The sequence below is a fragment of the Aplosporella prunicola genome (assembly GCF_010093885.1).
Source record: "Aplosporella prunicola CBS 121167 unplaced genomic scaffold K452scaffold_13, whole genome shotgun sequence".
Lineage (NCBI taxonomy): Eukaryota > Fungi > Ascomycota > Dothideomycetes > Botryosphaeriales > Aplosporellaceae > Aplosporella > Aplosporella prunicola.
Window position 1 is genome coordinate 496,910 of NW_022983541.1, and position 25,485 is coordinate 522,394.

The 25,485-nt window shown below is 56.9% G+C and overlaps 8 protein-coding genes and 1 non-coding gene across 9 annotated transcripts; 7 read left to right on the plus strand and 2 right to left on the minus strand.

The window, feature by feature from the left end:
- Positions 1–951: 951 nt before the first annotated feature.
- On the minus strand, positions 952–1,846 carry K452DRAFT_228414 (uncharacterized protein; the record flags this gene model as incomplete). Its single annotated transcript, XM_033536960.1, has 2 exons — positions 952–1,679; positions 1,741–1,846. 2 exons carry the CDS (start codon positions 1,844–1,846, stop codon positions 952–954), a joined length of 834 nt encoding a protein of 277 aa, XP_033397441.1.
- Positions 1,847–2,255: 409 nt separating this feature from the next.
- K452DRAFT_358829 (uncharacterized protein) lies at positions 2,256–5,578 on the plus strand. The gene is made up of 3 exons (XM_033546221.1): positions 2,256–2,490; positions 2,555–4,078; positions 4,135–5,578. The coding sequence occupies exons 1-3, from the start codon at positions 2,292–2,294 to the stop codon at positions 5,202–5,204; spliced, it is 2,793 nt and encodes a 930-aa protein (XP_033397442.1). The 5' UTR covers positions 2,256–2,291; the 3' UTR covers positions 5,205–5,578.
- Positions 5,579–6,490: 912 nt separating this feature from the next.
- K452DRAFT_326812 (uncharacterized protein) lies at positions 6,491–7,615 on the minus strand (the record flags this gene model as incomplete). Its single annotated transcript, XM_033544870.1, has 1 exon — positions 6,491–7,615. One exon carries the CDS (start codon positions 7,613–7,615, stop codon positions 6,491–6,493), a length of 1,125 nt encoding a protein of 374 aa, XP_033397443.1.
- A 319-nt stretch (positions 7,616–7,934) lies between these two features.
- Positions 7,935–8,594, plus strand: K452DRAFT_228424 (uncharacterized protein; the record flags this gene model as incomplete). Its single annotated transcript, XM_033536961.1, has 1 exon — positions 7,935–8,594. The coding sequence occupies one exon, from the start codon at positions 7,935–7,937 to the stop codon at positions 8,592–8,594; it is 660 nt and encodes a 219-aa protein (XP_033397444.1).
- Positions 8,595–13,219: 4,625 nt separating this feature from the next.
- On the plus strand, positions 13,220–15,951 carry K452DRAFT_326814 (uncharacterized protein; the record flags this gene model as incomplete). The annotated part of the gene is made up of 3 exons (XM_033544871.1): positions 13,220–14,165; positions 14,213–14,800; positions 14,849–15,951. The coding sequence occupies 3 exons, from the start codon at positions 13,220–13,222 to the stop codon at positions 15,949–15,951; spliced, it is 2,637 nt and encodes an 878-aa protein (XP_033397445.1).
- Positions 15,952–16,593: 642 nt separating this feature from the next.
- K452DRAFT_228290 (uncharacterized protein) lies at positions 16,594–19,820 on the plus strand (the record flags this gene model as incomplete). Its single annotated transcript, XM_033536951.1, has 5 exons — positions 16,594–16,711; positions 16,769–16,926; positions 16,989–17,591; positions 17,642–19,677; positions 19,736–19,820. 5 exons carry the CDS (start codon positions 16,594–16,596, stop codon positions 19,818–19,820), a joined length of 3,000 nt encoding a protein of 999 aa, XP_033397446.1.
- A 2,062-nt stretch (positions 19,821–21,882) lies between these two features.
- Positions 21,883–21,965, plus strand: K452DRAFT_t82. Its single transcript has one exon. It is a non-coding gene; the product is annotated as a tRNA-Gln (tRNA).
- Positions 21,966–22,926: 961 nt separating this feature from the next.
- Positions 22,927–24,007, plus strand: K452DRAFT_318686 (uncharacterized protein). The gene is made up of 2 exons (XM_033544177.1): positions 22,927–23,268; positions 23,320–24,007. The coding sequence occupies exons 1-2, from the start codon at positions 23,049–23,051 to the stop codon at positions 23,685–23,687; spliced, it is 588 nt and encodes a 195-aa protein (XP_033397447.1). The 5' UTR covers positions 22,927–23,048; the 3' UTR covers positions 23,688–24,007.
- Positions 24,008–24,156: 149 nt separating this feature from the next.
- On the plus strand, positions 24,157–25,300 carry K452DRAFT_318687 (uncharacterized protein). The gene is made up of 2 exons (XM_033544178.1): positions 24,157–24,229; positions 24,314–25,300. The coding sequence occupies exons 1-2, from the start codon at positions 24,178–24,180 to the stop codon at positions 24,841–24,843; spliced, it is 582 nt and encodes a 193-aa protein (XP_033397448.1). The 5' UTR covers positions 24,157–24,177; the 3' UTR covers positions 24,844–25,300.
- Positions 25,301–25,485: the final 185 nt, after the last annotated feature.

A 25,485-nucleotide genomic window follows, 5' to 3' on the forward strand; every position in this document is an offset into this window, starting at 1 on the left:
TTTTTTTCATTTTTTTTCTTTGCCCCAATATTGCTCTTCACCACCATCCTTCTCCTCTTCCCACATGCTCATCATCACAAGACTACTCTTAGCTTGCGCCCTCCCCCCATTTAACTCTCACTTTCTCGTTATTATACCTTCTTTTTTCGGGCAGGGCTCGGTCGGCTTGGACCGTGAATGAATGACCAAATAAATATCTGCGCAGGGCTGGGCTAGGGGGAGCCCTTTTTTTTTTTTTATTTTTTATTTTATTTTCGGCGGGAACTCGTTTTATCCTTTTCGTTCAACCAACATCTGGGCTGTGGGGGGCTTTGTGGCATTTGGCCTCTCTTTTCTTACCTTCTTCGTCCTCCTTACACTATACCCTTCCATGTCTCCCTTTCTACTTATCTACTCTCCTATACCTACCTTACCTTACTTTACCTTACCTATCCACTTACGTATTCATCCATCCACCCATAAAGCTATACATATGTTTGTTTTTGCTACGCTTCTTGTTTGTTTGTTTGTCGGCTGATGGATCCGACTTTGTTCTCGTCAAGCGGGGTCTCTACAAGATGGGGCGGGGGCGGAAGTCGGCTTGTTGCTTTGGGTTGTTCTGAGCCTTTTTGCTTGCATCGACGACGATGACGGCGGGGCCCGTTGCCTCGTTGCTTTGCTGCTGCTTCCTGTGGCTGTGCGCAGGGATTTAGTGTTGTTGTCGTTGCTACTCACCGTGGCTGTCGCTGTCGCTATCGTTGTCATTATTGCAGGCGCTTGCTGTTGTTTTTACCCTTCTGTATATGAAACGAAGTAATACCATCGGCGAGCCGGTGGGTCTTTGAGATCTGTCTGTCTAGGTGTATGTCTATCCGTTCGTTCGGTCGTGAGTCTGTCTATGCATCATTGAGCGCCGTGACGCGCTTCTTGCCAAGTATGTATGTATGTACCGTACCAGCCCCTCGATTTACTCTAGTTGCGTCCACGCGCGCTCAAGATCTGTTTGACGCGTTCTTGCGTTGCCCTCTCCACGCCAATACTCTCCAAATACCCCTCCACGCCCCCAAACTCGGCATCCAACCACTCCTTCACGGCATGCACCAGCCCCGGCGCCACGTCCGCCCACTCGTCGCCAAGGCCAATCTCGGCAATCTCCTGCACGCGGGCATCCCGCTCGGGCTCCAGCGCGGGGCCGCTGGCCATGTAGTCCGTCTGCACGGCCTCCTCGTCGGCGCCAAGCAAGAACAGGGTGAGCATGACGATCAAGCCGGTGCGGTCCTTGCCCTGGGTGCAGTGCACGAGGACGGGGTAAGCGTCGGGGCGGGCGAGGACGGCGTTGAAGGCGGTAGCGATCTCGGCGCCGCAGACGCGCAGCGAGTCGAGCAGCAGGCCGACGACGCCGCGGGGCTCCATGGCGTCGCGGGCGACGAGGCGGATGGCGGCGGTGCGGTAGCCGGTGGCCATGAGGAGGGCGACGCGCAGGTAGACGGGCCAGGAGAGGCGCGAGACCATGAGGGCGGAGAAGGCGGGCCCGTTGAAGTTGATGGCGTGGTAGCTGAGGCGGGGGATGGGCGACGGCGCGGGCAGCCCCTGCGCCCGGTGCTTGGCGGCTTGCTGGTCGTGCTCGGTGGGCGTGCGCAGGTCGATGATGCTGCGCAGGGTGGAGGCGAGGACGAGGCGGTCGGCGGGGGTGGCTTCGTCTGTGGCGCCGCGCGCGTTAGTGGCCGTCTGTGCTTGCTTGGATATACGGGAGGTGCATACCGGGCCGCGCGCTGCGGTACAGCTTGCCGGGCTTTATGACCGACGACGACGACTGGGGCAGTAATGACGAGACATCGCGGAAGTTGAGCAGCTTCTCAAGGGCCATGGCGCGCGCGGGTATAGAGATGAGCGAGTGTGATGGAGGTGAAGAGGGTTGTGTCAGAGTGAGACAGGACAGGACAGGTCAGGTCACGGAGCGCTAGTGGGAGCGGTGAGCGGCGTCAGCATTGTTGGCCATGGCGGTGCACCGACTGATGTCTGGTGTGAGTGATGCGATGGATGTGCGGACGGACCCTGCGGGAGGAGGCTGCCGCGGATCGACGTCAGGGCCGATAGACGGTGCTATGGATGATGTCATGTCTTTGCGCGCTGCCCTGGCTTTAATATACTATTACCATTTCCCCTACTACGGTAGTTTCCCCCCCTGCGACAATCCTCTCTCGGTCCTCCTACCTACTCGTACTCTAAAGACCCCGGTGCACATCACCCCCACCGAGTTGTCCCCACCCACATCGAACGGCTCGACTCGCGATAGCCGTTATCCAACCAATATGGCCTCCGCCACAGCCAATGCTACAGCGAGGCCCGTTTCGGATGTCAGCAACCCCCCATGTCCGGACCCCTCGGCGCACGTCAAAGACACAGCGACAAGGCTGCAAGACCAGGCCTCGACCGCTGCCCTTTACGTCACCCGCCCTGGCCCTCCCCAGATTAACCCCCTTGGCCCAGACGGAAAGCTCTCTTCTGCCAGTATGTGCCCACCTTCTTCGCTCGTTTACCCCGCCCCACATTACTGACGTTCCGCTTCCGTAAGGTGCCGCGACATCGCTCAAATACGCAAAACCCCAAGACCTTCCCAGCTATCCTTCGCTCGGCTTGACTCCTGCCAATTCTGCCAGCTCAGCTGCGCTTCTCGCCGCGGGAAACAAGACTAAAATCGAATGGTGGAAGCCCGAAGCCTCGGACAACGCAGCAAGAGCGGCCTTTTTAGCCAAGGACTACAAGATGCAGCCCATGTGGCAGCCCGAGCTGAGCTCCGCCGGCTCCAAAGCCGCGCTCCTCGCCCACAGAGACGGTGGTAAGCTGAACCTGTGGACGCCCGAAGCCTCGCCGGAGGGCAACTCCGCCGCGCATCTTGCCATGCGCAACAAAAAGCCCAGCCCGCAGACGGACTACGGCTACACTCCAACAGGCAAGAAGAACGCCCTCACTGCGGCGACCGGCGCCATGTCTGCGGGTCGGAATAGGTCAGGCTCTACCCTTTTGCCACTGCCCGCGTATCCGGATGCGGCGAACTCTGCGCACAATTCGCTCAATGCCGCCACGGTTGCACACAGACCGTCAGTGAAGCAACGGAAGCCCGCTGAGTCTGCGAACCGCGTCAGCTCGGATGCTATGGAGTCGGCGCGCATTACCCATGCTGGAAATAACGTTCCGAAAGAAATGTACGGCTCCACGCCGCCCGTGTCCATCGAGACGGACGAAAAGAAGCGCCAGGACGCGCTCCGGGCGTCGGCCATTGTGATGGCGAAGAAGATGTACGAAATGCAGCAGCGCCATATAGATGAAGCGGCCGGAAACAGTACTGCCGAGATTGGAGCTCGTGCATCCAGTGCCCGGTCGCAATCCGTATCAAGCTCTGTGGACCTTAGGACGCAGGCGATGCAATACATCAACTTGCAAGAGCAGGCTCAGAAGCTAGCAGCAGAGCGCCTTGCAAAAATTAACCCCGACGAGTCGGCCGCCTTTCGAAGTTACTACGGCTATGGAAACGAGCCAAGCCGCAAGAGACTCTCAGTCCGGCGAGGCAGGCGTCGAGCCTCTAGTGAAGGCGAAGTGGGTAGCGACTCGGATGACGAGATGCGGTCTCGGCGCATCCGGAACCAGATGTCTCACTTCAACAGCCAGCTGAAAGACGTGGACGCGATGAAGAGACAGAGAGACCGGGACAACCTCCTCGCAGCAGCAGAGCGCAAAGTGCATGCCCAAATGCACGACATGGACGAACGCGTCTTCATGGAGACGGGGAAAGTCACACCTGCAATGATGGAAGAGTGGGAGGCCAAGGCTCGCGTCAAAGCCGCACAGGAGAGTGAGACGCGCATGCAGAACCATGGCAAGGTCCACGTGGGCGGTGGCAGGTTTCTTGATCAGGCTGAGATTGATGCCATTGCTGCTGGAAAAGTCCAGCCGACGCTGGACCAGATCAACGAAACTGCCGAATTGCACCGCGCTCGCGACGAAGAGAAGCGTCTCGACGAAGCGGAACGCAAGCGTCTTGCGAACGTTGAAAAGGAAAGAGAGACATCGTTCAAGGCAGAGGTGAAGCGTACAAGGGGTATGTCTGACACAAGAAAGGCAATTTGAGCACGCACATTTACTGACACAACATAGAGGACGAGAAGATCGCAGCGAAGCTTCGCAAGTCCGAAGAAAAAGCCGCGGCCAAAGACAAGAAAGAGGCGGAAAAGGCGCGCCGTGAAGAGGAGAAGCGGTTGCGCAGGGAAGACAAGCGCAGGTCCGTTCAGCACGACGAACAACGCCTCTCAGTCGACGAAGGGCCCCTCGCGCACGTCGAGGCGCATCCAAAGCCGCCCACTCCCGAGCGGGCAATCCACGCCAGGGACACGGGACTGGAGCGCCCGGCTCCACCGACGACGGTGCCCAGCTACCACCCGCACGTCGAAGCCATTGGCGGGGTCGACTCGTCTGAAGAAGAAGACGGAGAGGATGATCGTGGCGTACACCAGCACCAGCATCATCAGCGCGGCGCCTCAACGACCACAGACCGCCCCTCTGCCTACGAAGTCACTGGCGCCCTGCCACCTGCTCAACAGCACACCGACGACGCTACCCCCGCAACCGCCACCTCGCCCACCAGCCCCACATCCAAAGACCGCGGCTTCAAGTCCCTCTTCTCGCGTCTGAAGCGTCGCTCCCGCGGCAGCGCACCAGGCACCATAGCCACAACAGCAGCGACAGCAGACGCGCCCGCCTCTTCGCCCACCACCACCGCCGCCGTCGCTGTCCCTGCCACCACGACCACGCCCACGGCAGCCCACGCGACGCCGATGACGCCTGCGTCGGCAGGTGCGGCGCCCCGGGCCCGCGAGCGCAGCGTCAGCATCAGTAGCCTGAGCAGCAGCTTGCCGGACGAGCACGACAGCGACAGCGACTACGATGTCGACCACCACCACCATGGCCACCATCACGACGCCACTGCCGCTACCGCTACCGACGCACGCGGGAGGACTAGAGCCACTAGGTCGCCGCCGAGCGTGAGCAGTGCGGAGGAAGAGGAGGAAGACGAGCATTTCGAAGAAGCGCGGGACGGGTTCGACGAGGCGGGGCTGGCGCCGCCGATGCAGGGGAGGTTTGGTGGAGGGGGGAGTGGGAGTGCGAGGGGCAGTACTAGTGGGAGCGTGAGCCCGGTTAGGGAGACGAGGTTTCGTGAGGGGTTTTAGTGTGGATTGGTTGAGGGGGAGTGGGGATGGGGTGGGGGTTTTCTTGGTTTGTTTGGTTGGTTGATTGATTGATTGATACCTATACTCTGTTTTGTCTGGTTGGTTGGTTGGCTGGTTTGTGCGCTGCGGGGTGTGTTGTTGTTGTTGTTGTTGTTGTTGTTGTTGTTGTTGTTGTTGGTGTGGTTACTGTACCTATCCTATGTCGTGTCCTGTCATGTTGCGTTTGATTCGACCTGTTCTTCTCTGATAGTCTCCTTTTTCTCCTTTTTCTTTTTTCGGATGGATAAACGAATACAGCGACTGGACGAATGATGATTGAGCAACGAGGACGCGCCAGTACCGTATGTAGGTTAGGTAGCACTCAATAGCAGGAGCAAGTAGCCCTCATATTACCATTCTCATCATTCTCATCTACCTACCTAGCTAGCTAGCTAGATAGATAGATGGATAGATAGATAGATAGATAGATAGATGGATGGATGGATGGATAGATGGATGGATGGATAGATGGATGGATGGATAGATGGATAGATGGATAGATGGATAGATAGATAGTCGACTCTGCATGCGTGCATGTAGCCGACAGCAGTAAACTAAACGCCAGCACTCAGCCAGTCAACATGACAAGATGATTTCTCTTCCCCATCTCTCCCTCTCTCTAAGTTTCCTTTCCCTTCCCATTCCCTTCCCTGCCCTCCCTATCTTTCTAAACCAAACACGCTGTGTGCTGTATGCGTGAGCGCGCTGGAGGTGCATAGGTAGGTAGATGTCCATCCATCTTGCTTGCTTGCTGCCGTTGCCTGCGGGGGCACAAGTCGGCCTTGGGCGCGCGCGCGCGCGCGTGTGTGTGTGGGTGTGTGGTGCACCCGTGTGTTGGTGCCGTCCCTCGGAGTGCCGCTGTGGGCGCTGCAATTATAGCGGGTGGGTGTCTGGCCGTTTGCTTTTGTTTGAGTGGGCGCGCTCCTGCTCCTGCTGCCGGTGCTGCCGCGTAGGGCGCGTCTTTCAGTCCTTGCGCCCTCAAAAGGCGGTTCGCCCTTGTTCTTTCTCCTTCAGCTGCGCCATGCCGCGACTCGGCTTTGTGCTGTAGCTCGCTTCCTGCCTGCCTCCCCGCCCTTTTCCCTTCTCGGACACATCCGGTAGAAGGCGGGATAGACGTGGTTAGCGCTCACGTCGCGAGGAGCTCGCGCAGAAAGCGCCGCATGAGAAAGCCTGACAGGGCGCCCAGGACGGACTGACACGCGGTGGGCGCAACGTTTGATTCCAACCATCTGGCTCTGGAGCTCCGCTCACGCGAACAAGCGGCGCGCGACCTTGTCCCCGCGGTTGAGGCCCATGTTCGTGTCCTGGCCCGGCAGCTCGCCGCCGCGCTTCTTCAGGTCCTCGGCCATCTTGCGCTCCTGCTCGGCGCGCGTCTTCTTCGGGTTGGGCAGGTCCTCCTTGGGCGTGGGGCGCGGATACGCCGTCCACCAGGGGTTCTCGAGGACCTGGCGGGCATTGAGGCGGCGTCGGGGGTCCAGGCGTAGCATGCCGCGCAGGAGGGCGATGCCGTCGGGGCCGATGAGGCCGAAGAACTGCTCCCAGTAGGCTTGGGGCTGGGGAGGCAGGACCCTTGCCGGGGCGACGTAGCCGTCGAGTTTGGAGACGCCGGGCCAGACGTCGTCGGTGGGCGAGCCGAAGGTCTGCGCGATGAGGTCGATTTGCGCGAGGTCCGTCTCTCCTGGCAGCCAGAAGCGGCGCTGCGTCAGCTCGCCGAAGACGATGCCGAGCGACCAGATGTCGACGGCGCCGCCGTAGTGCCGGGCCTGGTACAGCAGCTCCGGAGGGCGGTACCAGCGCGTGATGACGTTGGCTGTCATGTGCGTGTAGGGGTCGGCGAAGGAGCGGGCGAGACCGAAATCAGCCAGCTTGACCTCGCCGTCGGCCGCGATCAACAAGTTGTTGAGCTTGATATCGCGGTGCAGGACAAAGTTGGCGTGGCACCACCACATGCCGCGGCAGGCCATGCCCATCCACGCCTTGATGTCGGCGGCGCCGTAGTGCACCGAGTCGGCGGCCTTCATCAGGTCCTCGAGATCGCCCAGGGGCAGCAGCTCTAACACCAGGTTGAGGTTTTGGGCCTTGCTGCTGAAGACGGCGTGCAGCTTGATGATGTTGGGATGCGCCAGCTCTTGCAGGTGTTTGATTTCACGGATGGCGTCCATGGCGATGCCGTCGCGGTACTCGGCATTGACCTTGATCTTCTTGATGGCGACAGACTCGCCCGGGCGGCCAGCCACGGTCGCCTTGAAGACGACGGCGTAGGTACCCTCACCCAGTCTGTCCGTCTTGATGTAGCGCGAGCGGATCTCGTCATTGAGTGCCTCGGACAAGTCGCGCGCGTCGGCGGGGGGTTCGGCGGGAGAGACAGCCATGTTGGCGTCGACGCGTCGGGGCAAAGTTGGTGTGCGCGGTGTCTATGTGGTCGCGGTGGAGAGTTGGAGGCAGAGACAGAAAGGAGGAGTTGTCATGGCCGGCCCGGACCCCGGTCGAAAAGTCCGCGGCGAACAACACCAGAGAACACCGCGACATCAACTTGCCCGCCCCACGCGCCCAGGTAATACACAATACACAGCGCCTCAATCGAACCTTTATTCCCCAGCTGACCCCTGTGCCAGGCCCCACCACGCCCACGCCCACGTCCACGTCCAACCGCTCATCATGAACGGCCTCCGCCGCCCAGCAGCGCAGGCCATGCGCCCGTTGCCCCAGCTCTGCATCCGCCAACTGCACAACCGCATCCCGCAGCGGCCAATCCCCGAGCCGACGCCCTTTGTGCCCGACGTGCCGACCTTCCTGACGCTGATCGGCCGCAAGCTCTCGGCGCACGCCTCCAAGATCCCCGACTGGGCCGCGCTGTTCACCCTCTCGTCGGAACAGCTGCGCGAGCTGGGCGTCGAGCCCCCGCGCAGCCGCCGCTACCTGCTGCACTGGCGCGAAAAGTTCCGCAACGGCGAGTTCGGCGTCGCCGGTGACGCAAAGTATGTTCACGACGGCGCCGCCCTCGTCCATGTCGTCGAGCATCAGGGCCGCCCTGCTGCCGGCGCAGCGCCCGCCCTCGCGACCGCCACTTCCTCCCCTGGCGCCCGCAAGCTCGCCGTCAATGTCTCCTCTCCCACCCCCACCGCCGACCAGCTCAAGTCGGGAAAGCCTCTGCGCGGCATCAGCGTGCACGGCGCCCACACGATTGTAGGCCCGCACGTCGAGGCCGTCAAGGGCGGCAAGGGCGTCCTCGGGCGGATAGTGGCCAAGGAAGGGCTGTGGGAGGAGCGGAGGGGGCACAAGGTTGACGGTGGTGAGCGGAGGAAGGCCGAGGTGCGCGCTAAGAGGCGCGCTGAGGCTAACAGGACATAGACGGAACGGAGGGGAAAATGGGAGGATTGAGGAGACGGGACGCTCTATTTGAATTTCGAGAAATAGGAAGAGAGACGTGTCTGTCGAGTGTATTCTATTTGTATGTCAATGGCCGCGTGGGCGGCGGCGGCGCCGCAGGCCTTGCACAATCGAAAACCGTCGGCGACGAAGCATGCATTCTCCGCCGGAGCACCCGGCAATGTTCAAAGTTTACTATTTTGTCCTCCTCGAGCGTCCACGGGCGCTACATGGTTTTTAGAACTACGTAGTATATACATCCAACAAACTGCACCCACAGACAGCCCGAGCACCACCACCACCACCACCACCACCGTCACAAAGCCATGACCACCGAACCCACTCTGATAAAAAAGCCGTCTTCTCTTCCCTCAAACGACCCCGCGCCGCCAACCCCTCCATGTATCTCACCACCACCCCACATACGGAAACAGACCACATGTACCCATATCCACCTTACTTACCCACCCACCCACTTCACCCCCACATCCCTCTCCTCGAAGCCGCCCCGAAGCCAAACACACACACACCACCATATCACCCCTTCTCACTCCCCGCGGCCCCGCCCACCCAACCAACAGCACAAACGCACGCCCCTACGCTACCACGTACACACGAACCAAGCCAAGCACGACGAACCCCGTGACCCATCCCATGATCCCATCCCATCCACCATCAAGCACGCACGCATGTACATATGTGGATGTGTGTGTGTGTGTGTGTGTGGGTGGGTGGTGGGTTTTACAAAAAGCAGTACTCCGACGTACTACCCAGGTAGACAAAGTGACAGGAGCAAGCAAGCAGCCGCGAGCCAATGAGCCAGCCGCGGAGCGAGCGGGATGGATGGATGGAGGTAGTCTGAGTGGACGTCCAAGCATCGGAATTGTCGGAGCAGGCCCCGACGCGCCGATCCGCCTATACTATTGTACCTACCTACCTACCTAGCTAACGCACGGGCATGGAATGGGAGCGGCCAGCGCCAGCAAGTGGTAGCGAGCGACCCAGCGCGGATCCGATCACTGGCCAGGAAGCTTTAGCTGCGCGGGCGCGGCTCGTCCACCTACATACGTACATACAGCTAGCTGCTTTTGAACACACACCCAGCACACGCGCATCTGCAGAGTCAAGAGTCAAGACGCACCCGCAAGCAATCAATCCGTCAAATCCGGCAGCGTGCAGCCCCGCCGCCTACCTAGCTGGGCTACACCAGGCCCAAAAAGAGGAAGCGGCGAGCCACCGCCCCCCTCCCCACCCGGCCCCCACGTCGTGCCCTTTCCCGCTTGGGCGCTTGGCTTGCGTGCGCTTGCTCTCTGCAATATTGTATAATATTGCAAGTCCGCTCCCTTTGCTCCAGTGCTCTGCCACTCCGCGCGCTAGCTCAAAGCCACTTATCTTGCCCTGGCTGCCGCATGCGGTCCATGCCGTGGGGGCTAGCGGCCTGGCAGGCACGGCTGGTCCCGCCAAGGGCCCTGATGGGCATGCCATGAAACGTACGGTACGAACCCTCTGCTAATCCATGCCGTGCCGTGCGCCAAGAGGGCCGCCACCGCCGCCGCTCATGCCCTGTGCTGAGGGAGCGGAAGAGCGGGAGAGCGCGCACGCACCAGCCCATCCGCGCTGCCGCACCTGCCTGTGGGCGTGCCCAGCGCGAATTATTCAGTGCCTCTGCGAGGCGAGGCGGGGCGTGGGCTTTGAGTCAGGTAGTTTCCGTGTGCGCGTCGGACGATCTGCGCATGGCACCGTGCGCACAGAGGAAGACAGTGAGAGAGAATGAGAGTGGGAAACGAGAGATTAAGACGAAAAGAAAAAAGAAAAATTAGAAAAATATACATAAAAATAAATGTGATGACACCTCAGGTTATGCTCTGGGTAGCACGCCTGTGACGGCGCGCGTCGGCTGAAGCCGGCTACCGACTGCCGGCTCGCAGATCCACTACATCCCTGGCTTCTGATACGTGGTGGACGGCGCCAGAACGAGCGCGGCGTGATTCGCTGCCTCTACGCTCTGCTGCAAACTTGGACAGTGACCAGGGATGCGTGAACGACGTCCTTTGCTCCACAGCGGCCCCCATTCCGTCCCCAATGCGACTGCTCTTTGGGGGGCCGGTTGTCGACGAGAGGCTGCTAGCGCTCACTGAGCTGAGTGCGAGCGTTAATGAGCGGAGTAAGGACAAGGGTTGTGCATAGATGGCGCGGTCGACTGCCTGGTCTGCTATGTAGGGATCACAAGTGAGCTGATAGTCTGGTAAAAGTGAGATGCGCGTTGGAATGACAGGATGGATAGCGGAGCCGTTCATGTAACGCCCTTGTAGATGGGCCGCACGTCGGGCGATTGTTCCAGATATGCCCAAGGCTGAGGGGCGCTGCGGATTGGCATTTGCGGTTTGCGTGGCCTCTATTCTTGGATGAGGCTTTTGCCGAGTTATTAAATCGTCCTGCACTTAACCAGCTGACTTGTAATTGGTTTGAGCAAGGCAAAGCCCTATTAGGGAAAGGAAATGCCTTGAGATGAAATTGAAAAAGGCAAAGAAGTTTGTAGGTGCTGTTGGATGACAAGAGCGCCACAAGGCACAGGAACAGTGCTCAGGACTAGCGGGTAGGGACTCCCCGGTTGGTTGGATGTTCAGAGACAGCCAATTGCACGCAAGCAATAAATGAAGCTGAGAAGGTGATCATACCGGGGAAGCACCTTATGCTAAAAGGGACTCGTGGGGTCCACTGCCCAAGCTTTGGCGCCCGCTTGGAGTCAAGACCAACCAGTGCGGCTGTGCGCCATCTTGCATTGCGGAAAAATGGATACGTACCGGCTCTTACCCACCACGAGTAAATTAGGAAAGTGGTTGCTTAACCTGCAACCTCCTTACGTGGCAAGCTGAATCAATGCGCAAAAAGGATGGCGTGGCACGTTCAGATCGAAAAGCCAGTAGAATGGAGGTTTGGCTGGCTAGATGCGACGGATTCTCTAGTAAAATACGTGTGCTGAACTAGCCTCCGCATTTTCCAGTACTTGTACCCACATGGAGACGGGCAGTCCCGAAGGTAAAAGATCGTGGAGGCATGGTGGGACCGATGATGTCGGTGCAAGTGCCACTACCTAGCGTAGGTAGTAGGGTCAACTGCGCCGTGGGATCACCATCCTAGTCGTTCAAAATTATCAGTGTCTGCGAGTGCCCCTGAATCAAGCTGAATCCAGCCGACGTTGCTCAAAAAGGGCACAACACATGGAGCCTTTTGCTGGAATAGGCACGTTAGTGAGTGTGGCTGCCGAGAGGACCTGACAGGCTGGGATCGCCCCATAGGCTCATCCTTCCCGGAGGGTCCGGTGCGGGTGGAAGGGCCAAGGCGTTGTTTAGCTTCTTCGTGCGGTTCCGCGTCCTGCTGTACGACGTTGATCAGGATTCGCGGGAGGGCGGGTGCTGCTGCAGGAAGAAGATCTCGATCTGCCATCGGGGTGCTGCGCGGCCTCAGCCTTCCCGCAGCCGCAGCCGGAGCCGGATCCTAGCGCTGACCGTGGCAGCTTCGTGGCCCACAGGCGGATGCTACACATCGCAGAGGATAATTTTGGGTTGACGGGAGGCGGCAGGCGGCTCTACTCCTAGGGGGAGACGAATGGGAAGGCGTTCCGGGGGACGGGAGAAAGGTGATTGCCCATGGAAGCGACAACGACGGACTGCGCAGGGCGACGAAAGGAGCATGAGACAGCGAGCAGGCAATCGGCATCGACGATCTTGCATGGCCGCGTGTACAAGCTACCCCACGGTCGAGGGATTTTTGGCCAAGCGTCAGTCAGGGTCCCGTGCGGAGGGAAAGGTCGGGAAGGCAAACCGCAAACGGCACGGGACGGAGACGCTTCCTGTAGAGTAAGACGATTCTTGTAGTTGTTCTAGGCAGCGTGGCGGTGCGCTGACGTCAAGGAGCGACTCGTGGCGGTGGACGGGAGTGGTGGGAACGGGGGATCGGATCTGTCTGGCCAGTGCGGTCTGTCGTCATGGATCGGGGCTGGGGGAGGAGAGCGTTTGGCGTGACAAAGAAAGTCTAGGCGCAGCACGTGAGCTGTGGAGCGGCATCCTTGCAACTTGTCCCGCCGGCCGGCCTAGACAAGCTCCCAGCTGCTGTCGTGCGAACCAAATGATCGTCCGCATGCGCCCTGCCCTGCCTCTAGCTGTGCGCAACGCCGCCTGCCCGCCGCCGCCGCCGCCGTCGCCGAGGCGTGTGCTTTGCGTGCTTGCTTTGGGACGGCCTGGTGCTGATTCACTCTCTCCCTCCGGCTCCACAGAAGGCACCTGCAGATCCGAAGGGTCTTGCTTGGGCCAGACCCTCGTAGCCAAGCCTGAGCTTGAGCACACCTGCTCCCTCTAAACTTCTTAGCTGAGCCTGCCCCATTCCTAAACCCTCCTCCCTTGTATGCCGCTGTTCGCGAGCCCTGTCCCCCCTCCATCAGCCTGACCCCCGGCTCCGATCCTCGCTGTACTACCCACCTCCCGCGTGCCGATTTCCATGCCCCGGGTCCGCTCCCATTCCTACCTCGAACCCACTAGCTCTCGTCCCTTCCGCCCCGTCACGCTGACCCAGCTCCACCGTCTTTTGCCAACCTGGGGGGTCTGAGGATGAGGGATGGTGTCCCAAGGACGCCCGAGGAGCCGCTGGATGTCATTGCCCGGGACTCGCTATGCTTCGCGTGCCCGGAGCCCGACGTCGTCCTGCACGCCGGCCAGCCAGGCTTCCTCGAGGGCCTCTTGCGCCTCTACTCCGTCGCCGAGAGCAATGCGACAGAACGCCTGATCCGTCTCAAGGAACGCCTGCGCCAGACCAAGACCGAGGACTTCTTCGAGGTGCTCACCGAAGGCCTGGCCCAGCTCACCGGTGCTCAGTATGCCTTCATCTCCAAGCGAATCCTCGTCGACGACGCAAACGTGGCGGTAGAAATGCCTCCCATTGGTGAACCTGGATCCTGCTTGATGGGCGCGGCGTTTTACGTCAGTGATGGGCTGGACATCAAGGCAAATCTCAAAAACTTCAAGTACCACGCCTATTCATGCCCTTGCGCCTACATGAAGCATGACAAGGTCTTCATCATCCCGGAGCGTCTGAACGAATTCATTACCGACAATCCCAACCAACTCGCAATCCCCGGCGAAGCTTACCTCGGTGTTCCTCTCTGGGCAGAGGGGAAGTGTTTTGCCCATTTTGGCGTCATGTGGTCACCCGACGGTGCTACAAAACGTACCCTTGGATGGGGTTATCTGGAGATGATGCTCCACTCTTTGGAGGATCTGATCTTAGAACGCATTCTAGAGGGGACCAAGTTTGCGAAGCCGCCGTCACCAAAAGCAAGGCCTCAAAAAGTCGTTCCACATGAGGCCATCACGGTCGTACAATCCCTAAAGCCGTATGCCCGGAGCCTCTCTCACGAGTTGCGGACCCCCATGCAAGGTGTAGTGGGGATGTTGGACGTCATGTATGCAACGGTGCAAGAAGCGACAGAAGGCCAGAAAGATCCTAGATTTCGGAAGATTTTTGAATCACTAAAGGAAAATATTGAGGTTATTCAAGGCAAGTTCTACAGGAGCTGGGACCTGACGTCGCTAACTTATCGACAGATAGCTCGCGAAGAGCGGTCGAGGCGGCAGACAATGTCGTCCACGCTTACGATATGAACATGGGCGTGCCTGAATCGCCGGAGTACACCAGCGACGAAGACAGGTTTGATTATGAAGGTCAGAGGCCAGAGATCGTAGTGGCAAACGAAAATATGGGCTTGGGGCTGAAACGTACCAAGAGGAGGAGAAAGAGTGGTGCGTGGGATAGCGGTAAACCCTCGAAACACCATGCAAGTGATGCTGATTGGTCGTCGAGACCTAAAGCCAGCGACCTGGTATCGACCGCTAGCACGGACAGTTTCACATCCCCACCCGCCGTACAACCAGCGGGAGGCTCTCCTCCAGCCACACCTAATTTTCAGACGGAAAGCACAGTCGTACCTGGTCTCCGGCATGCCAGCATTCGCGACGTTATTCAATATGTCATCAATGACTCTCTGAAGCTGGGCGGAAGACCAGAATCAGCTATTGCACAACATACTGATGGTGGCGAGATCATCGAAGTCAGGATGAGAAATTCTAGTGGTCAAGAGAAGATGAAACAAATTGAGTGGTCGGTGGATTCCGATATCCCCGACACCATGTTCAGTGTGTAATGTCTTGCCTGCTCGTGAAACGTAAGCTGACATGCGACAGTCGACGAAAGAGACCTGGCTAAAATGATTTCCTGTGTCTTTTTAAATGCGCTAAAGTTCACCGAAGAGGGTAGGATTGGACTGACGGCACAACTCAACGAGAGTCCAACCAAACGCTACATTGTCATAAGGATAGTTGATTCCGGATCTGGCATTCCAGAAGCCTTCATACCCAACCTTTTCAAGGCATTCTCGAGGGAAGACGACTCATTAACACGGCAAAGCGAGGGTCTGGGCCTGGGTCTCCTCGTCGCCAGAGGTTTGGCACGCAAACTCGGCGGCGATCTGTTCTGCTCCCGCTCAGATACAACGGGGCCTAATAGAGGAACGGAGTTTGAGATTCGGGTACCAATCATCCCTGGTGATACTGTCAGTCGTCCCAACACACCCTTTCCATCAAGATCACCTTCCAATCCGCCGAGGAAGTTCAGAGAGAGCAAAGAAAGAAACATGGCGTCCTTGGAGAGGGCGTTGGAGAATACAAGGATACCTAGTCCGCCATCGACCGGCTCTGACGTGCCGGAAGTGGGTAATGCCCACATTCCTCAACTCGCAAATTCAGCTTTACCACGGCATGGCATCACGTGCGAGTTTAGGCGATCATCCGCGACAAAGCGCCAACCGCCGCTGCACGCCCGCCGTGCGTCGGTAAAGAAGATAACGTTTGATCGTGATCTTGCAACACACCATCCACTCAACTTTCTAGTGGCGGAAGACAACAAGATCAACCGGAAGCTCCTGGTCAACATGCTCCAGAAACTCGGGTACAAGAACATTCGCGAAGCCTACGATGGTGCAGACGCAGTGCGACAAATGGTCGACGCGCGGGACGCTAGCGACCAAGTGGATGTCGTACTGATGGACCTGTGGATGCCGCTCATGGACGGCTACGAAGCCGCAGAGCGCATCCTGAGCATGAGCATGGACGCTAGCCACGACAGCAGGAAGCGGCCGACCATCCTTGCCGTGACAGCCGATGTCACTGACGCGGCCTTGGAGCGAGCGGCACGAGTAGGGATGAAGGGATTCATGACGAAGCCGTTTAAGCTGCTCGACCTGGAGAAGCTGATTGTGGAGTACTGCGCCAGCGAAAACGAGGCATAGGATCGACAGGAGTTGACGGGGATTTTTCACGGAGTTTGCGGCATGGGGGCGACCATGATGAGGCGCACTGGGTTAAAAGTATGCTAATACGAGATTTGATTCCCCTGTTTATACGGCCAGCATAGCGGGCTGGGAGGAAGGGTTTCTGGCGTTGTTGTTTGGGTGGGAAGCATGGCGATTGGCGGGTGGGACCGGATGAGACGGCGAGGTTGCGGCTCAGGATAGCCGAAGCACAACCACAGGACTTGAGGTAGCCATGATAGCTGACGTCGGGGATGGGCCTCGATCGCCGCCTGGGGCTGAAACGGCATCTGACGCCAAGGCCGAGACGGCGATTGCTAATCCGCATCCGACCAGCCGTCGCCGACAAAGCCGTAGCATTAGAGGACACCTTTGATGAAATGCGTGGGGCTCTGCAAACCACCTGTCCTCTCTTTCTCTTTTCGCCCGTCGCCCTACGCTCCCTACTTTAGCTTGTTTCCTGAGCCCTGAGCTGAGCTATATTTGACCCGCCCCGCTGAAGCGGCCCAGACCCAGAACCCCCGTCGCCTTCCACATCATTCCTCAGAAGCTTGGAGCCTCAAAAGCACTGTCCTCGCCCCGACCACTGGGCTACGCCGCAACACCTCTCGAGTCGCCAGCATGGAATGTGCCTATGTGCGCTCGCCGCGCGACGTCCTGGCCCATTTCCAGGTCGAAGAAGCCACCGGCCTGTCCAACGACCGCGTAACCACCTCTCGCGAAAAGTACGGCAAGAATGGTACGCCGCACCCTCGTCGCCTCCGACGCGAGCCTCGGTTCTGACCTCCAACCACAGCTCTACCTGAAGACCCTCCCACGCCCCTGTGGGAGCTTGTGCTCGAACAATTCAAGGACCAGCTGGTCCTGATCCTGCTCGGTTCGGCCGCCGTCTCGTTCGTTCTGGCTCTGTTTGAAGAAGGCGATGATTGGACTGCCTTCGTGGATCCTGTCGTGGTACGTGATACCTCTTTCCCGACGCCTCAAAGAGCGCGTTCGCTAAATGTTCTTTTTGACAGATTCTTACCATCCTTATCCTCAACTCCATCGTCGGTGTCTCTCAGGAGAGCAGCGCCGAGAAGGCCATCGCCGCCCTCCAGGAATATTCTGCCAACGAGGCCAAAGTCGTCCGGGACGGTGAGATCAAGCGCATCAAGGCCGACGAACTTGTCCCCGGCGATGTCATCTCCGTTTCGGTTGGCGACCGCATCCCCGCGGACTGCAGGCTCCTTTCTATACAAAGCAACAGCTTCAGCGTCGACCAGTCCATTCTGACTGGTGAGAGCGAAAGCGTGGGAAAGCGCGCGGATGCGATCAAGGACACCGATGCTGTCAAGCAAGACCAGGTCAACATGCTTTTCTCGGGCACAACCGTCGTTACCGGACATGCTACCGCAATTGTGGTCTTGACTGGCGGCAACACGGCAATTGGTGATATCCACGAGAGCATCACGGCGCAGATCTCGGCGCCGACTCCCTTGAAGGAGAAGCTCAACGATTTTGGTGACATGCTCGCCAAGGTCATTACGGGTATTTGTATCTTGGTCTGGGTCATCAACATCAGGAACTTTAACGAACCGGCGCATGGCGGTTGGACCAAGGGTGCCATTTACTACCTCAAGGTAAGAAGATATTCCCTAGAGATGGATATGTTGATACTAATTGAACGCAGATCGCCGTGTCGCTTGGTGTCGCCGCTATTCCCGAAGGTCTCGCTGTTGTAATTACTACTTGTTTGGCTTTGGGCACGCGCAAGATGGCCGCTAAGAACGCAGTCGTCCGCAGCCTGCCCTCTGTTGAGACACTGGGCAGTTGCAGCGTCATCTGCTCCGACAAAACAGGTACTCTTACAACCAACCAGATGAGCGTCAACAAGGTTGTCTTTGTTGGCGAAGATGGTGCGAGTTTGGATGAATTTGATGTTGAAGGCACGAGCTTTGCCCCTGAAGGTGTCATGTCTTACCAGGGCAAGCCTCTCGAGTCTCCGGCTAGCAACTCTACAGTCTTGGCTCAATTGACTGAAGTTGCGGCGCTTTGCAACGAGGCCAAGCTCTCCTTCGACGAAAAGAATGGCACGTGCAACAACGTTGGAGAACCGACCGAGGGTGCACTCCGTGTCCTTGTCGAGAAGATCGGAACACCGCACGCGGACCTCAACGCGACCAGGAGCAGCATTCCCATTCACCAACGGCTCCACTGGGCTAGCAAGCATTATGAGGATCAGGCGCGCACTCTGGCTACCTATGAGTTCTCGAGGGACCGCAAGAGCATGTCCGTCCTTGTTGACAACGGAGACTCTCAACGCCTCCTTGTCAAGGGTGCCCCCGAATCGATTTTGGACAGGTGTACTCACGTTTTGGTCGGACAACAGGGCAAGAAGGTCCAACTTAACGACAGCCTGTCCAGCATCATCTCCAAGCAAATTGTTAGCTATGGTAACCGCGGTCTTCGTGTCATCGCTCTCGCGTCCGTCGATGACGTCGCCTCGAACCCGCTTCTCAGATCCGCTACAACCACCAAGGAGTACATGCAGCTCGAACAGAACATGACTTTGATCGGTCTCACCTGTATGCTCGATCCCCCTCGCCCCGAAGTTGCTGCCTCGATTAGGAAGTGCGTTCGGGCTGGTATTCGGGTTGTTGTCATCACTGGCGACAACCAAAACACGGCCGAAACCATTTGTCGCCAAATTGGCGTTTTTGGCGAAAATGAGGACCTCACTGGCAAGAGCTACACTGGCAGGCAGTTTGACGATCTAAGTGAGTCCGAGAAGCTGCATGCCGCAAAGAACGCCTCGCTCTTTTCGCGCACGGAGCCCTCGCACAAGTCCAAGCTTGTCGATCTTCTTCAATCTGCTGGCGAGGTTGTTGCCATGACTGGTGACGGCGTGAATGACGCTCCGGCATTGAAGAAAGCAGATATTGGTGTTGCCATGGGTTCTGGCACTGATGTGGCCAAGCTTGCGGCCGACATGGTTCTGGCCGATGATGACTTCGCCACCATTGAGGCTGCTGTCGAGGAGGGCCGCTCCATCTACAGCAACACTCAGCAGTTCATCCGCTACCTGATTTCCTCCAACATCGGCGAAGTCGTTTCCATCTTCCTCACCGCAGCGGCAGGCATGCCCGAGGCGCTGATCCCCGTCCAACTTCTGTGGGTGAATCTCGTCACCGACGGTCTTCCTGCCACCGCTCTTTCCTTCAACCCGCCTGACCACGACGTCATGAAGCGGCCTCCGCGTAAGCGGGACGAGGCGCTGGTCGGTGGTTGGCTGTTCTTCCGTTATATGGTAATTGGCACATACGTTGGTATCGCTACTGTCGGCGGCTACGCCTGGTGGTTCATGTTCAACTCGGAGGGCCCGCAAATCACTTTCTACCAACTGAGCCACTTCCACCGGTGCTCGACCGGGTTCCCGGAGATTGGCTGCCAGATGTTCTCGAATGACATGGCCAAGTCGGCAAGCACCGTGAGCTTGTCCATTCTGGTCGTCATCGAGATGCTCAACGCTATGAACGCACTGTCGAGCAGCGAATCTCTGCTCACGCTACCGCTGTGGGAGAATATGATCTTGGTGTACGCCATCACACTCAGCATGGCACTGCACTTTGCCCTGCTGTACATTCCGTTCTTGCAGTCTCTGTTCAGCATCGTGCCGCTCGACTTGAATGAGTGGAAGGCGGTGCTGCTGATCAGTCTGCCTATCATGTGAGTGTCCCCCTTTTTCCTCCCTTTGTTCGACCTAAAGCGCTAATATTCTAAACAGATTCATCGACGAGGGCCTCAAGTTCGTTGAGCGGGCTTTCTTCATGCCTAAGCCTAACCAGCACGTTAAGCCGAAGAAGGATTAAGTAATGGCACGGAGAGAAAGACAAAAAGACAGGTAGATGGGAAGGGAAACCCGTAAAGGGCGGTGTACTCATTGAGCGAGTTAGTGGGTGGGTGTAGAGATTGGGCGCTTGCGGCCCTTGCGAGAAAGAGTCCAGACTCATCACTACCGCATTAGATCGGCGCTCAGCTCACGCTGTAGATAAACTTCGACCCGCACCCGCGCTTGCTGTTTAGAGGTTGGGTTGTGGAGCTCTTTTTGGAATCGCATTTGGGTTTTTTGTCTTACTTTGTACTGATATGTGCTTCTTGGTGCGGAGTGGCGGTCATGGTGTTGAGTGGGTATCTGCAAGCGCAAAGAAGTGTTGTTATCTGTAGAAGGGGGATGGATAGGTCTACACTGAAAGGTGATGTACTAAGAAGTGCTGTCAAATTTGCTCAGATGGCAGTAGCCCGCGCTTGATTCTCCGCCTTAAAAGCTGGTCGTTAGGTATGTGAAGCTCAACGATCAATTCAACTGGGACTTATTTGCGCCTGCATAAATCAAAGCAACTTCGTGATGATGAAAACGCACGAAGTGGAGTCAGTCATTACCCTCTATTTTCAAGTACAGGTGCTGAAATCTGAGAAAAGGAAAGACAGAAAGACACCAATCTGCGCCACTCAATGAATGGCAGCAACATTTAACCATCCTGACGGTCATCATTACCTTCTTTCTGTAATGTCCTATAACACCGACTGGTAGAGGTAAGGAGCATTCGGGTGTAATGACGAGAAGTCATCTCTAAACTTTTGATATGCTATGCCGATCACTTGTTCCGATCACTTGTTCAGTTTGAAGGGTCATGTCAGGATGACATTAAATTCCCGTCATAAGAATTGCTCCGTAACAGATTCTCTTGTCTGTCTCGTCTTTCCAATGTTGCACGTTGAACTGTAACATAAGACTATAGTAAAAGTTAGTTAGGTAGGCATATGTCAGCAGTCTTCTAGCACCAACAGGCTTGCCCAATGAAGCGCTAACCATTGTTAGTGAAGTCCACTACAAAGCTTTCACACAAAATAGCTAGTATATATATCACCTCCGCCAAACTGAAATCAAAAGTCGGTGTTGATAGTCTAGTGGTTAAGCCACTAGTATTATTACTGAACGTTCTTTGCAGCGTTCGATTCCCGTATTAGGCCTTGGTATTTGATATAACTCTAGTCCCTTGTTAACACTAGAAAGGTTTACCTGTGAGTGCTGAATGGGGATCCTGGCTTTTTTGTTTTGGGTATATTTTTCGTGGCCTTCCCCCCCCCCCCCCCCCCCCCCCCCCCCCCAGCACCCCCCCCTCTCTCTCTCTCTCCCTTTTTGCTATTAACCACCTCACTTTCGGGCTGATCCGACAACTCTCACGACTATGTGAGACTTCGAAAGCATATAACTAAGTACAAACCATTAACCCTCTTGACAACGACTAATCCAATAAGAAGCCAGCCGTGCTACGTCTATGCTCCCACTCGGCGGGGCATAACGCAATTTATAACGTAGCTTCACTTTTGCAAACTTGAGGCTTAATCCGAGCTGTCTTACTCGCATCGAAGCAAGATATGTCCATCCAAAACATTCCTCGCGCTCTGCTCCTGCTCTATTTTCTCTTTAAAAACGGCTGAGCTTTATCTTCGAGAAATTAGTCTTTTTCTCGGAAGCGACAGTGAAGAAGTCTCCAACCGCGGAAGTCTACTTTACTTACTGACTATTTACCTCTCATAACGTCGAGTCTCACCACCACGCCCCATAGACAGCGCAACTCTGCAGTGCGCGCTACTGCTTTTCATCAGTGCTTGTTTCCCCACAGTACCAGAATATTTGCAGTAATCCGCATTCAATCTCTCTTGTAACCAAGTTCAAACTTTCATTAGAAAGACCCTTCACCTCATTAAAGCACCAACCTCACGTCGTCGTGGTCGTCTAAAAGCATAGCGTGCACGTCCCCAGCACATCTCCCACTTCTGCCTTCAAAATTTTATAGTGATAACCTGAACCCGCCAACTCACATTTCATCAATCAGCTCATACCAAATGCGCACAACAACACCATCAGGTTGTGTAGTGTAATGGCTAGCACTCGAGATTCTGATCATCAGAACATTCTCGCAATCCCGGTTCGATCCCGGGCACGACCTTTTGCATTTCCGTGGCAATCGCTTTTTTCTTTTATTTGAATCATTTAATTTTTATTTTCCGACCATTTTTGCGCGGGCGCCCACTGTGTAGTTGTGTGCAGATCTGCTGCAACCAGGTACCAGTGCGCTGGGTATAGGCACATGCACCAGTGGGTTAAGTCAATCTTTTGCCACGGGCGGTTGGCTGCTGATGCGACAGATTGACGGTTAGTTGCATGTATGATGGATGATAGGCGGGAGCAGGGGAGCGGCGGGAGAGCCCGTTGACTCCTGCGCGCCACTCGAGTAGGCACCTGCGCGCAGTGCAGTGTAGTATCTTCATGCATCCAATACTTATATGCAGGACGCATTGGATTTCTTCACGGCATGAAGCGTGAACGGCCCGTGTTACCTTCGTACTCACGCATTGCATCCAATGCTGAGCACATACAGCAAATAAGCAGACACCACAGCACGCCACCTTACTCCCAGCAGCGCGCTGCACGCCGTGCAACACATCTGTATTGTTTGCGCCTGCTGACCCATATTCATACATGCGTCTGGCCGACTGCAGCAACAGCAGCAGCAGCAGCAGCAGACGCATCTACCCATGTTCGCAGGCAAAGGCGCGGAAAGCTTGGAGTTCATGGCTGAGCGGAACGCAGAAGCGTCCGCAATCTCTCGGCGATTGAGCTGTTTTCTCAACCAGTGCTTCTAGGATACCCTAGAGTACGGCGTGGGTAACCTAGGTTGAGGCTGGATGGGATGTCTCATGCCGGCGCAATTGCAGAGACGTCCGAACGGGGCGGATAGCAGTAGAATTAGCCGGTCCGTGAGACCGGAAATGCCCACGACGCCATTGTAAGGTCTGATGCGGTACTGGAGTTGTGGCTGGAGTTGCGGCGAAAGGCTGTGGATTACCCGATGTGCATCCGACGCCGCAAACCTACGCCATAGGTAAGATCCACCTATCGCGGCAACGGGAAAGCGCAACACAATCCTTAACGCCCCCTTGTCTCTGCCCACGTCCCTACAGCAGAAACCGGCAAGCGACCCTACCTTGACTAACAGTGCAACGTCCCGTGTCCCCACGTCGCGCGCGCCATGGACTTAGACAAGGATAACGCCAACCCCACAATCCTCAATCCCTCAGACCTGCCGTCGCGCCGCAGGGAGAGCGCTGTCAAGAAGCATGAAGCTACCGGTGTCGGCCTGTTCGATGACCTGATCCCCGCCTACACTTACCTAAACGATCCCTTCTATCACTCTTCGTCCGAGTCGGACGACGGCTCCGTCGAAGACATTGACGAGCAGGAAATCTACGGTGAGCGCGCCTCGCCACCTGCTTGACATCGCCAGTTGCTAACCGGCCCAGACCTGATTTCCTCCATCTCTGATCCGGAGCACCCTCTCTCTCTAGGCTCGCTCGCCGTTGTCAATCTGCCAGACATCCACATTCTTCCTCCCTCGTCTCCCCGTTCTCCGATCAGCACCGTCCTGGTGGAGATCACGCCGACCATCACGCACTGTTCGCTCGCTACGGTCATTGGCCTGGGTGTGCGCGTGCGCCTTGAGCAGGCGTTGCCTCCGCGGTTCCGTCTTGATGTCCGGATCAAGAAGGGAACCCATAGCACGGATGAGGCTGTGAACAAGCAGCTCGGAGACAAGGAAAGGGTTGCTGCCGCCTTGGAGAACACCACTTTGATGGGCGTTATTAGGAAAATGCTGTCTACCTGCGAGTAAACAAGTTACGGGTTATGCTAAACGCTATAATGATTTATATAAAAGGGAAGGGATTACGATTTGGACGTGCCGCATCAGCAATAACCGTATTCATCTACAGCAATACTTCTGGCTGCCCTTGAAAGCGAGCCTGCAGAAGCTGAGACCGGACATGAAATCCATGAAAGGGAACCGGGACGACATTGAAGCTGAGCTGAAGAGGGTCCGAAAGCCGGCCATTCAGAAGTTGGCTCGAGCATAATGCACAGGTGGAAGAATGAGTAACAAGCGAAAGGCTGTCAGACAGTATCAAATGAAGAACCAATAAAAAGCTGGCGGCGTTGAGATGGTGATGGTTGATGGTTGTTGATGATCAGTTGGGTTATTGGTCGGTTGCGCCGCAAGGCACGTGCATCCGCTTCGGACCCGCAATCCCGCCCCGCTTAGTACTTCCAGTACATCCATCCATCGCGAACGCGACCAACTCTGCTCCCACACCACCACCGCAGCCATGCCAACGCGGGCAACCGCAACGCACGACAATCTGCGGCGCCTGCCGCCCCGTACGTACCGCTCACATCCCCGCCCGCGCATCCACCATCCCATTCCATTCCATCCATCTATCGACTAACCAGCAGCACCCACAGACGCGAAAGTGCAGAAGCGGCCGCTCATGCGCCCCCCGATAAACTCACCGTACACGAGCCGCGAATCGCCCAAAGTCGTCTACCTCAGCACGCGCACGCCCTTCATCGCCGCCGCCAAGCGCGTGCGCGACCTCCTCACACACGCCGAAAAACGCGCCACGCAGAGCGCCCTCTCGCAGAAGCGCCAGCAGCACCAGCGCGGCGATCCCGTCATGGCTGCCGCCCTGGCCACGATGGAGCGCACGGACGAGCCCGAAGAGGTCGTTGTCAAGGCGACGGGCAGGAGCATCGAGAAGGCTATGGGGCTCGCGCTATTCTTTCAGCAGCAGGACGATTGTCGCGTCCAGATTCGCACGGGCACGGCTGATGCGATTGACGATATTGTGGAGGGGCCGCGTCCGGTGAACGAGCTGGAAGTTAGTGAGGCTAAGGAAGGGGGTGTTGCGAAGAGTGATGATGATGACGAGGAGCTCCCCGAAACCCGAATCAGACATACGAGCGTGCTCGAGGTGGCTGTGACCTTGTGCTGAGACAACTAGGAAGGAATCGTTGGCTCTTCCTTGAATGGGACACCGCGCGATAAGCAATGGGCGCACGAAATGGAGCGACTGTATGGCAGACCAAATGGCCGGTCTGGTGCACTGCAAAGTGTACTAAAAAAGGTCGTGGAAGCATGCTGATTCTATCTATTTGGTCTTCACCGAAGAAAGCAACTGTCTATAAAGCAATGGTTCCTTGCTATAGTCGGACGGCCGCCCACCTGGGGCATAACCCGCGCGCCGTCAGCAACGGACGCTTTGTTGGTAGGACATTCCGTGGGGTTCTCATTTAGCCCGTCGTGCCCGCTTACCATCAGTTTAGTCATCGCCAGAGCTCAACGGCGTCTGCGATGTCTTTCTCATATGCGGATACATGTATAAGGTCCGCGTCCTTTAAAGTTAGTAGTCCTGCCTTTGAAAGCAAGTGTTCGTAGCAAATGTAGCGCGCTGTCTTTCGCTGACGGACAGTAACGCTCGATGGTCTAACATTATAAAGATGGCAATGTTGAAGTGTAGACGGTCGTGATTGGAGCCTATTCGTCGCCGATACGAGGCGGGCTCTTGGAGTGGTCTTTGTTGTCATCGTATGGACTTTTACTGCGCCTGTATTAGAGCCACGATGAAGGCCGGGTT